We start from the raw sequence: 11,254 nt of genomic DNA, 5'->3' as shown, positions 1-11,254 counted from the left end.
CTTCAATAAATAAAAGTATTGATAACAAAGAAAAAAAGAAAAAAAACACACATTGAAACCCAGTACAAATAAATTTGTATTGCTGAAAAACAATACGAGGGTTTTGGATGAGATCCTCCAAAAATAACTGTACACTTTCAAGATACTTTACTGATCAGGATGAGATAAGTAAATCCTGTCCAAGTCTTCCATTCATTCACGGAATGATAAGGAAAAGATAATTGCAATCAGGAAACATAGGGTGGAATGAAAGTAGTTTAAGAGCGGGTGTATTTGCCCCAGATGTGAAGCATGAAGACTGAGGCGATGAACAACAGTGACATCACAAGAACAGGAACGGGACCACTGCAAACAATTTTTATACAAATGTAATGAAGATAACACGTAAAAGGCTGGCATGTGATAGGTTAAAGTAGATACTTAGAATTTATGAAATAGATAAATGCAAACTTACACTTTGATGCCAGGAGAGTCATCAGTGTAGAACCTCCACATTCCTCCACTGCTGGTACCAGCTGCACGACTTCTTGGGGCAGTTGAGGATGTGGTTTTCCTGCAAACACCATAGATTTAAATTAGTTACATGAAGGAGAGTGCCAGGTAAGTGATAACAAAATAATTGTAAATCTGTTTTTGTAGAAAAGTATTACAAAAGTTATAAGACTCACCTCTGCCTGACAGTACCACCACCAGAGGGTCGGGAGGCTACCGCCTTGGATGGCGATCTGCCTCCAGAACCAACAGATGTTGAGCTAGCGGGAGCAGGCTGTAAAGAAGCAGAAAGTGTCAAGCTGAGGGCGTGATTCCTGAACCGAAAGCAATAAACATCAACAGTGATAAAGTAAATAACATTTGGGAAAAACGTTTAGGTAAAACTGTTTGATCATAAGCTGATTGTGTATCTAAGTAACCACAGCTGAAGATTTTCATGGAGTGAGGCGGGTTTTGTCTCAAAAGAAACGACACAATATCAAACACATATGCTTCGTAGGGAACTGACACATAGCATATAAGAAAGTGGAGATCAATGGATAAATGTATTTAACTGTTAGTTGAGATAGCATTCGTCACAGAATAATGCAGCAAAAATAAAACAAGGTCTCGTTCTGACAAAATAATAGTCTAAGGGAGGAATAAGTCAGCATCAATTCATTAACCTACAAAAACTACTAATCCCCAACTAAAGTACACAATAATATGATTAGACTTGAAATAGACGCGACGTAAATTTCGATCTCACGCAGAAATAATGCTGGTACACGTAATCACTTACCATGGTGCTCTATATCTTCAGTGGCTTCGTGTCAGAGTATGGAGAACAAGTGAGAATGTAAACGCAGACAACTCGGTCCCAGCCACTTCGGAGTCGTCGTTGCTCCACGTCTGCACGCAAACGTCACACGTCACGACGGACTGAGCAGTCTGTCCAACATATCGCGCACCGAAACACCGGCTGCCGGTGGCAAAGTCTCAGACGAAACTATGGACTTTTTCAAACGAGAATCTTTAGACTTCTATTAAAATTAAGGAATAAATGAATTTCCCATTGCCTGTTTGTGACGCCTTACACGGTCAAAGACGTCTCGAACACCCAAATGATCCGTCTGACGAGTGGCATTCCTTCTCGCGGGAAAAATCGGACGTTTTGAAATACCACTGGCAAGTGAGGTGAGCTTGTACGCTGAGCAATTTCTCAAGAGGCGTGCGAAGTGCGTGTATAGCGAATTACGGGTGGAGCGATAAGCCAAACCAGCATAGGTACCAGGTGGCTGAAATCAGCCACGTACGTGAAATCGTGAATCGATTCACGCCGCGCACTTTCGTAGTTACTGTACCGCATGCCCGGGTATCGTATCCGACTTGAAAACATACTATTGATAGGCCAGAAAGACATAAACTGCATATTGGATATATCGCTTCATCCCTTAAAATATTCCCACCCCACAATGAGCGCCTCAAAAGACAAGGCTTATGATAGCGCCTGCTACGCTCTGGGTAGGCCAACCCGCCAAGCAGCTGTGTGGAGACTGCGGCACGCCCTGAGGGACCAAATGCGGGAGCGTCGGGTAAGAGAACGTTTATCACCCAACTTACTCGGGAAACGTTTGTGGCGGGAGCATCTTCATAGACCAGCTGGCGAAGTCCTTCTCTACACCCGGTATCCATGAAACAAGGCAAAATGCCTTGGGTAAACGCTATTTTTACCTTAAAAATACTAGGAAAATTTTATTTACCTCTAGGCAAAAGTCGTTAAAGTAAAGTTAAGAAAATCCTACTTAATTTCCCTGAAATCAAGGGAAATTTCACCAGGGTCAAAAATTTCCTTGTATTTCGATAAGAATTTTTCCTGGCTTTAGTATACCATTTTCTGGGTGTCTAACGCAGGACCCGCCCCGACTACAGGCTCCGTCTCCGGTCTCCAGGCTTCAGGCTCCTGTCTAAAGTCCCCGGGCTTCCCCGGGCACCCCGGGCTCCCCAGCCCTCCACGCAGACCACATGCGTGTGGTCAGAATGCGTAATTTATTTTGGACTCGAGGTGGATGCCGATGGACCCGGTAACTGTTTCTTCTGCGATCTTCGAGATCACCACCCCGCGGCGCCCCCCGCGGCGCCGGCTGGTCCTGGAACCTGGAACATACGGGCCCCAAGAGACCCCGGGCCATAGCCCAGGACACCTCTTTCTCCGCTGCCACGCCACCACCTCAGTCCCAGCGGGTTGAATGTTCCGTTGACCAAGGTCACGTGGTCGGTACCCGTCGGTACCCCCCTTCCCTCACCGGGCACCTGGAGTGAAGAGGGGGAGGTGGGGGGCGTCCGAGGCAGTCCGAGGTGCCACGGGAACACACGCCGCGGTGCCATTTCCGGATGCGTCCCCGCTCCCGGACGCCAGGGACCACCGGACCAGCGCGCCTGGGCTCCAGTGGAGGCACAGCCTCCGAGCCGCGCAGTGTTCCTCGTCGCCATGAAGTGCTCGCTCGTTCTCGTAGCTCTAGCCGCCGTGTCCTCCGTGACCGCCCGGCGGCGCGGTGGCGGACGTCCGCAATCCTCGAGCACCGGCGACGCCCCGGTGGACGTGGGTCCACCAGCCTTCTTGACGCCACTATTGGAGGCGCGCCAGGTCAGCGAGGCGCAGAACGCGTCGAGGAACGACCCTCTGCTCGGCGACGTCGAGAGCTACTCGGGCTTCCTCACGGTGGACAAGGCCCGCGGTGCGAATCTCTTCTTCTGGTTCTTCCCCGCCGACAAGGGCATGGAGGACGCCCCCCTGGTGCTGTGGCTGCAGGGAGGGCCCGGCACCAGCTCACTGTTCGGCTTGTTCATGGAGAACGGGCCCGTGAGGTTGAAGCGAAGCCGTCGCCTCAAGCACCGCCGCCACTCCTGGACGCGCGCCGCCTCCATGCTGTACATCGACAGCCCCGCGGGCACGGGCTTCAGCTTCGCGTCCTCGCCGCAGGGGCTGGCCACCTCGTCGGAGCAGGTGGGCCGCGACCTGCTGGCCGCGCTGCGCCAGTTCTACCAGCTGTTCCCACAGCTGCAAGGCAACGAGTTCTTCATAGCGGGGGAGTCTTACGCGGGCAAGTACGTGCCGGCGCTCGGCATGGCGATCCACGGCGCCAACACCGAGGCCAGCGGCGCCGGCGGCGCCAACGACTCAGTCAAGATCAACCTCCGAGGCCTGGCCGTTGGCAACCCGCACGCGGAGCCCGAGTCCATGCTGGAATACGGCGACTACTTGTACCAGATCGGGCTGGTGGACGAGGCCGGGCGGCGGCAGCTGGACGAGCGCCGCGACGTGGTCCGGGACCTGCTGCAGCAGCGGCGGTGGAGCGACGCGTGGCTGGAGTGGGACGCGCTGGTGGGGGCCGGGCCCCGGGACTGCGGGGGCGTCAACACCACCCTCTTCCTGGAGCTGACCGGGCTGCGGCACCGCTCCAACTACGTCCGCGCCGGCGACCACCTGCTCACGAGCTACAAGCAGTACGTGCAGACCCCTCAGGTCCGACAGCTCCTGCACGTCGGCAACCTCACCTTCCACAACTGCACGGCCGTGGCGGACCAGCTGAGGGCCGACCAGATGCAGACGGCTCGGCCCTGGTACGAAACGCTGCTCGAGCACTACGACGTGCTCCTATACAACGGCCAACTGGACATCGCCGAACCCTACCCGCTCATGGTCAACTACATCAAGCGCCTCCAGTGGTCGGGGGCGGACGCCTACAAGACGGCCGAGCGCAAGATCTGGACCGTCGACGGCGAGGTGGCGGGCTACGCCAAGACGGCGGGCAGGCTCACCGAGGTGCTCGTGCGCGCGGCCGGCAGCATGGTGCCTCTGGACCAGCCCAAGTGGGCGCTCGACCTCATCACCAAGTTTGTCTCGCACCAGCCCATCGCTTCTGCGGCATACTGAGATCATCCGCCTGCCCGCACCTAACGGCTCAGGAAGTTGGGAGGGCGAGGGAGGGCACGAATTTGCAAGGTCGCAGTCTGTTTTTATTTATTTATAGCTAGCTACATTCATCTGCATGTCAATATCCGATTCCCGTTCATCTCATATAATTTTTCCTCAAATTTGTACCTGTGTGATATTAGTTATTAACGTTGTGTTGTGTGGTTTTACTTTTATACTTATTTCTTTTTCGCACGATAGAGTTTGTGAACTGATTTATGTATGTTTTTAATTTGACAATAAAAGAAAATGCAAAATAGATGGCGTTTGTCTCAGCTACGTATCGCTGTTATTGTGCGGGTTCAGAACAGGTTCTAGCGGCATACGTCAGCGCCTCCGGCATCTCCTCTAACCAACGACAACTCGCGGAGGGCGAGACGGGCGACCAGTTCCGCTGCAGAGTATGATAGGTTGCCTACCTCAACCTACCTCGGCGGCGCGCATGGCCGCGGGAACTCATGGCGATTTATAGGAAGGTTGCTGGCCTGGAGGTGGAGAAAAGGCAAACACGTGATCTTCGTTAGAAAAGCAAAATATGCTCCATCTGAGATCTGAGTTACTGTGAGATTAGTTTGTAGTATTTTGAGTTAGAGAGTTGGCAAGACATCCCCCTCCCATCTCTACGGTAGTGCGCTAACTAATTTCGCTCTCGACTATACTAGGTGGCTGACAGGCGAGGTATAGGTCCGGCTGACCGGGGAGGGGGAGGGGGAGGGGGAGGGGGGATCGCCCCCCCATACAGCCGCACCTGGTAGCTGTTGGAATCTGCTGCGCCTACCCTCGTTTTGATCGTGCTGGTTGAGAGACCCAACGCCTGTGACGCGCAGGGTAGGCTAACCCGCAAAGCAGCTCTGTGGAGACAGCGGCCAGCCCTAAGCGTCCGAGTCGAGGTCCGAGTAGTGCAGGAGCCGAAGGACGCCGCGCCGCGCCACACTCCCCGCCGCTCTTAACGCCGCGCCACGGCGCCTTAGGGTATAGCGAGTAGGCAACCCAGCATACGGTTCTGTCGTGGCCCTGACACGTACACGGTACAGTACAGTACTTTTTGGTATAGTTTGAACTCAGCCAATTTGAAGTGCCTATCATTCATAGGCACCCATGAACTTGAGGATGAGTATTTTCTCCTTTTCCCTTGTCCCGAACCTTGCCCTGCCCCCTAGATAAGCGAGATGCGCTGCTATGAGAGGGGGAGAGAGAGGGAGAGCAATAATTTCGAATCTTTTTACTTCACAAAACTGTGCGGGGACATTTCTTTCGCTGTATAAAACAGCTTTAACTGCGAGCGCATAACTTTCCCAGTGGTGCGCGCACGAGTGGCACGCTCATCACGGCTTGTAGGTCGTGTTCTTAAGACACATTCCTTGCATAGGTCGTCCGAGTAACTTTTTAGACATAATGAGTAAAAGACATCGTGCGCGTAACTCTTTGCGACCTGCGCACCTGAAGGTCTTCGTGCGGGTTCGTTCATTTAAGTCAGTAATGTAACACTATTAGTTACCATATACGCGTTTGCTCTATGGAATTTCAGACCAGGCGCTATGGGTGGGTCTCAAGCATCGCGTCCACAAAGTTCACGTTAGGTGCACGAGTACTTGCGGGTAAATACCACGCGTCTGGGCTGCGTCCTGCACGTTTATCAGTCGCAGATTATGTGAAGAGGTTCGGCAGCCGGCTCCGCCTCTAGGCCCGGCTGGCTCGCACGCGTCCCGGTCGGTCCCCTCACGCCTTACGGTCCCCTCCGGTCCCCTCTCACCGCGTCGCGCCTTTAGGCGGGCCCAGTCCCGTTTGTGTCCATGTCCACTTACGCTGTCGCAGTCGCCGGGTGGACTCCAACCAGAGCAGACACGGCAGACACACCCTCGCTAAGATGGGAGACCGAAAGGCCGTGACCGCAAGCTCAGGTGGCTTCGACGCCGTGGTAGAGCACATCCTCATCCACTACCGCTGGGTGTTCGTGATCGTGCTGCTTCCTTTATCGCTCCTGTACGACGTACTGCTTTACGTTCGTAGCTGGGTCGTGTTCCAGCTCAGCTCCGCGCCCAGTAAGCACGCAAGCAAGGTCGAGAACGTCGCAAAGCAGGTCAGTTCAATCAAGGCCTCCCTCCCCCCCCCCTTTTCGACGCTTTGTCGCTTGAGTGGTGCGGGACCTCTGCTTATGTTATAATTTTCAGTTAAGAAAAGTCTACCCGGGGCGCAGACTGGGGTCTGGCGGCGTGGCGGAGCGTGGATCGCTGGGGTTTCCCGCCCCGAATCCACGCTACGCCATGCCGTCGGACCCCAGTCTGCGCCCCGGGTAGACTTTTCTCCACTGAATATAACACTACATCGATCCTCTTTCGTCGCTTAGGTGAGGCAGTGGAGCGCGGAGGGGGCGAGGACACCCATGTGCACTGCCCGCCCTTCGTGGCAGACCATGTCTTTCCGACATGCCAAGTACAAGAAGACAATGTTCACCGTCAACGTGAACCTCGTCGACATCCTGGACCTCAGCGCGGAGCGGAGGACGGTGCGCGTCGAGCCGCTCGTCACCATGGGGCAGCTGACGGCCACGCTCGACCCGCTGGGCTGGACGCTGCCCTTCGTGCCCGAGCTGGACGACCTGACCGTGGGCGGGCTGGTGATGGGCACGGGCGTGGAGACGAGCTCCCACAAGCACGGCCTGTTCCAGCACATCTGCGTGGCGTACGAGCTGGTCCTCGCCGACGGCAGCGTCGTCCAAGTCACGAAGGTGAGGAGGGCTGGGCGGAGCCATCATCAGAGAGTGCTCAAACTCAAACCATACTCAGCTTAGAGTGTTTCTATCGCCTTGTTCTGTGGCTCAGGACAGTGATCCCGACCTGTTCTACTCGGTGCCGTGGTCCTACGGCACCCTGGGGCTGCTGACGGCGGTCGAGATAAGGATCGTCCCCGCGCTAAGGTCAGCATACATTCCCTGTCCCCCCTCATTGTCATTCACTCGACGAGACCGCTTGTATGAGCCACCCCTATGGGCCCCAGGTTCGTCAAGATGCAGTACGAGCCCGTGCGCTCCCTCGAGGAGGCCGACACCGTCCTGCGCCGGCAGCTCGACCTCCCTGAGGAAAATGAGTTCGTCGAGGCGCTCATGTTCTCCAAGGACGAGGGCGTCGTGATGACGGGCCAAATGGTCTCCTGCGTGGACTGGGGCAAGCTGAATGAGATCGGCCGCTGGCACAAGCCCTGGTTCTTCGAGCACGTCAGGACGTTCCTCCGGTCGGGCCCCGGCGTCGAGTACATCCCCCTGCGCGACTACCAGCACCGGCACTCGCGCTCCCTCTTCTGGGAGATTAAGGTACGGACGGACAGAGGCGACGGGAGTGGGGGGCCGATAGCCATACGCTATGCCGGACTAACGCCGCCACGCCGACCCGCAGGAAATCATCCCCTTCGGCAACAACCCCGTGTTCCGGTACCTGTTTGGCTGGATGACTCCGCCGAAGGTGTCGCTGCTCAAGCTCACCCAGACGCAGGCCGTCAAGAAGCTGTACGAGAGGAACCACATCATCCAGGACATGCTGGTGCCCATCGAAAAGTTCAAGGAGTCGGTGCTGTTCTTCGATGAGGAAGTGGCGGTGAGAGTTCTGCCGACGATTATGACTGGGTGTGGGAAAGGGGGGGGGGGGTAGTGCCGGAAACAGAGAGCAAGACAGTCGGTGTTCTTTTTACTTAAACAAATTAGATCTTGATTGGAATCAACTAGTTATCGTAAGAACAATTTTTCTTAAATTATTAGGTGTACCCGCTGTGGCTCTGTCCGTTCCGACTGCCAAGCGAGCCCGGCATGCTCCGCGTTGACAAGGACTCCATGTACATCGACATCGGAGTCTACGGCGTGCCCACGCGCAAGGACTTTGACCCCAAGGAGACGACTCGTCGCATAGAGGCCTTCGTCAGCAAGGCCAAGGGGTAAGTATTGGAGTTGGCAATCGGTCGGGCAAAGGGCCAGGCGAGCTTACTCAACTGTCTTCTGTCTCTCTCACTCCCATCTGACTTGAGGCACGCAGTGTACACGCGCGTGTGTGTGCGGGAGGGGAGGGGGGGGCGCACAGGTTGGTCCGTCAGCGCCGTCGCTCCTCTTTCTTCTGGTTATACAGTGCCTTATGTAGGTGTGCGGACGGGTTGCATACTCGCGGCCGTAAGGCGCCTATCGGTGAGCGACGACAGGCATGCCCGCACGCACTCCCGAATCCAATACAGTATAGCCGAAAGAAAGAACGGCGCTCAAGGACCGCCCTGTGGCGTGGCAATGTGTTTTTACCTCGGTGGTCCTCCTCGCTTTCTGCAGGTTCCAAATGTTGTACGCGGACACCTACACCACGAGGGAGGAGTTCAGGAAGATGTTCGACCACTCGCTCTACGACAAGATGCGGTCGCGCCTGAAGTGCGACAAGGCCTTCCCCGAGGTGTATGAGAAGGTGTGCCGGAAGGCGAGAGACTGATCACCTAATTATAGTTTGAATGAATGTGTAAATTATAATACAATTTAAGTGTCTGACGTCTATGTTTGTGCTTTTCTTGGTAAGTGCATGTGCGGCATAGAAATCATAGAGTAAATCTTTATCTCCGTCGCTGACTAGCTGACTCCACTTACACAGGTGTCCGCCAATCAGCGGCACACTCCTGGGTTAGAGGGTGAACATGATAAAGGACCCACGTGTTGTCTTGACGGAGAGCAAGGCGTGGAGCGGGTGCAGGGATGGGATGGGCCCCTCGCAGGTGCAGCAGGTGCCAATCATGACCGAGATCTATTCATTCACTACCTGTCACCTTGTGTGGGCCGATAAGCCCCGAGAGCTGCTGCCCGCACCTAGAAAATGGTATCCTTAAACCAAGGAAAATTCTTTTAAAACAAACACAAGGGTGTTTTTGACCTTGGCCTAAGGCATTTCCATTGTTTTCAAGAAAATAGTTTCAATCCAAGGAAAAGTTTTCTTTATTTCAACGCCATTATCCTTAAGTTAAAGACTATTTTCCTTGTATTTTTTTAACTTAAAATTAGCATTGAGGCTACGCAATTCGCTTTGTTTCAATGATATCATTTTCTGGGTACGGCCCAGCCGGGGCTAGAGCCGGGGCCCAGCGCCCAGCGGCCACGCGGCAGGGCCCTCCGTTTATTGCAGCTGCGCACGCCCTTCGACCCGTCCTGCCGAGCACAGCCCATGGAGCCCGCTGCCTCCGACTGACCTACATCTAGGTGATCTAGGTCCACGCGGCGCGGCAAGGCCCGGCGCATAGGCAGGCCGTCAGCCGCTCCGCGGTCCGCGGGGGTGGACGATGGCGCTCACACGCGCAGAGCGCCCGGCGAGGGCGAGCACCGACGGCCCCGACGGCAGCGCGATGGAGTGTGTGTGAGATATCGTTCAGAAAGTACCTCTGGTTTTCCCTCTCTCGGATTTCTTCATCAAATAGCGGGAGCTCGGCGCCTTCGAGACTCAGGGTCGGCCAGCCCGCAGTACACGCATGCACTGCAGACAAGATGTTGCCTGCCTGCCAGGCGCTATGAGAGCTCGCATGCAGATACTCCAATGGTCACGTGACTTTTACAACTCTTCTGGGCCAGCAACAACTCCTATGAGAGAGGGTGGCAAATTATGAAACGTTGGCCCTAATTCGGACCATTCTTTGTTGAAACCAGTTTAAAAACCAAATGGATACAATTTACTGATACAGAAAATGTTTGACTCTCAATGAGCTTCGTGACACCAGAATTGGAGGAGCTCTACAGGCTGAACTTGGCACGTTCGTCAGGGCGAATCACGGACGCACTTTCTGGTGCTGTGATCTCGGTGAGGAGGTTGCAGCAGGAGGCAGGGACACCGGGATCGGGGTGTGTCCGTGCGAGTTCGATCGAGATCAGTTGAAAACACTTGGGGTAGCCACCCCTCCCCCTGCTAAGATGTGTATATGTTGCCACATTTTCAAACGATTTCGAATGAGAATTGAAATAAGGTCGTCCCGGTTTCGCTGGAGCGAAGAGAAAATACCACCGGCCCAACAAACAGCGCAGAACACACGGCCGCCAGCCCTGCCCGGCCTCCTCCAAACCTTCAACGGCCACCCGACGAGCACATTGAACCTGCAGTGCGATGAGTCGCGCGTCGTGCGGACTCCATTCTCTCGTTATGTCAGCCGCGTTATAGCCGTGTTATGTCAGCCCGATGATGAGCTTCCGGGCCGCTCCGGGGCGCGGGGGAGGCCGCGGTGCATGCACGGGCCAGCCTACCGGCCAGTGCAGCCAGTGGCGCCAAGGGCGCTCTGGGGATGTGGGTCATCTCACCTCATCTCGTCCTGTCCCGCCGCACCGGCACGGTGTGACGCACGATCTCGCTGAGATTAATCGCTGTGCGCTGTGATACCACCTCCCCCCTCCTCCCTTTTCCAATCGGAACGGCTAGTTGACATGCGCTTGACGCACACCGTTTCGGATCCGGCATCGGTGAACGTTCCTCGAGCCCCGCGGGTGGCTAAAGGAAACGTTATTAGGGGACGTTACTGATACGTGGGCCTAAATTATCGGCTTCATAAGCTGGCTTCAACAAATTTAATTGAAAATAAAAATGTAAAATCGTTGATCAATGAAATGGGCCATAACGAAATATGTCAACGAACCCAGCCAAAAGTGCATTGCATTAAACTAGTTTTGTATCAGTTATCATCCATAAATTGCGTAGCCGATGCAAGCCGATCAAGCTCGCAGAGTGCCTGATAGGTAGGCAAGGATTCGCCTGTAGTGCATATGTGTACTGCGGGGCGGCCTACCCGGAGTCTCGCAGGTGCTGAGCTTCTGCG

General features: G+C 54.8%; 3 protein-coding genes across 3 annotated transcripts; 2 read left to right on the top strand and 1 right to left on the bottom strand.

The window, feature by feature from the left end:
• Positions 1-52: 52 nt before the first annotated feature.
• LOC113214423 (protein transport protein Sec61 subunit beta) lies at positions 53-1,439 on the bottom strand. Its single transcript, XM_026433787.2, has 4 exons — positions 1,274-1,439; positions 669-766; positions 455-553; positions 53-345 (listed from the first exon to the last, which is right to left on the bottom strand). The coding sequence occupies exons 1-4, from the start codon at positions 1,274-1,276 to the stop codon at positions 258-260; spliced, it is 288 nt and encodes a 95-aa protein (XP_026289572.1). The 5' UTR covers positions 1,277-1,439; the 3' UTR covers positions 53-257.
• Positions 1,440-2,895: 1,456 nt separating this feature from the next.
• On the top strand, positions 2,896-4,706 carry LOC113214675 (venom serine carboxypeptidase-like). Its single transcript, XM_026434118.2, has one exon. The coding sequence runs from the start codon at positions 2,963-2,965 to the stop codon at positions 4,406-4,408; it is 1,446 nt and encodes a 481-aa protein (XP_026289903.1). The 5' UTR covers positions 2,896-2,962; the 3' UTR covers positions 4,409-4,706.
• A 1,457-nt stretch (positions 4,707-6,163) lies between these two features.
• On the top strand, positions 6,164-8,966 carry LOC113214177 (delta(24)-sterol reductase). The gene is made up of 7 exons (XM_052276499.1): positions 6,164-6,527; positions 6,795-7,175; positions 7,270-7,364; positions 7,445-7,757; positions 7,840-8,037; positions 8,199-8,371; positions 8,751-8,966. The coding sequence occupies exons 1-7, from the start codon at positions 6,315-6,317 to the stop codon at positions 8,902-8,904; spliced, it is 1,527 nt and encodes a 508-aa protein (XP_052132459.1). The 5' UTR covers positions 6,164-6,314; the 3' UTR covers positions 8,905-8,966.
• Positions 8,967-11,254: the final 2,288 nt, after the last annotated feature.

Source organism: Frankliniella occidentalis, unplaced genomic scaffold, assembly GCF_000697945.3.
Source record: "Frankliniella occidentalis isolate FOCC.00 unplaced genomic scaffold, Focc_3.1 Scaffold3193, whole genome shotgun sequence".
Lineage (NCBI taxonomy): Eukaryota > Metazoa > Arthropoda > Insecta > Thysanoptera > Thripidae > Frankliniella > Frankliniella occidentalis.
The sequence above is the reverse complement of the archived record's forward strand: the minus strand, read 5'-3'. Positions and strand labels throughout refer to the sequence as shown.

What these genes read in the sequence shown, in the direction of transcription:
- LOC113214423 (XM_026433787.2), bottom strand. An exon ending in GGTGGTACTGTCAGGCAGAG is followed by an intron (nt 554 to 668) that starts GTGAGTCTTATA and finishes TGGTGTTTGCAG; the next exon opens with GAAAACCACATCCTCAACTG. An exon ending in GACTCTCCTGGCATCAAAGT is followed by an intron (nt 346 to 454) that starts GTAAGTTTGCAT and finishes AATTGTTTGCAG; the next exon opens with TGGTCCCGTTCCTGTTCTTG.
- LOC113214675 (XM_026434118.2), top strand. Translation starts at nt 2,963, where the DNA reads ATGAAGTGCTCGCTCGTTCTCGTAGCTCTAGCCGCCGTGTCCTCCGTG.
- LOC113214177 (XM_052276499.1), top strand. Translation starts at nt 6,315, where the DNA reads ATGGGAGACCGAAAGGCCGTGACCGCAAGCTCAGGTGGCTTCGACGCC. An exon ending in TCGAGAACGTCGCAAAGCAG is followed by an intron (nt 6,528 to 6,794) that starts GTCAGTTCAATC and finishes TTCGTCGCTTAG; the next exon opens with GTGAGGCAGTGGAGCGCGGA. An exon ending in TCTTCGATGAGGAAGTGGCG is followed by an intron (nt 8,038 to 8,198) that starts GTGAGAGTTCTG and finishes TTAAATTATTAG; the next exon opens with GTGTACCCGCTGTGGCTCTG.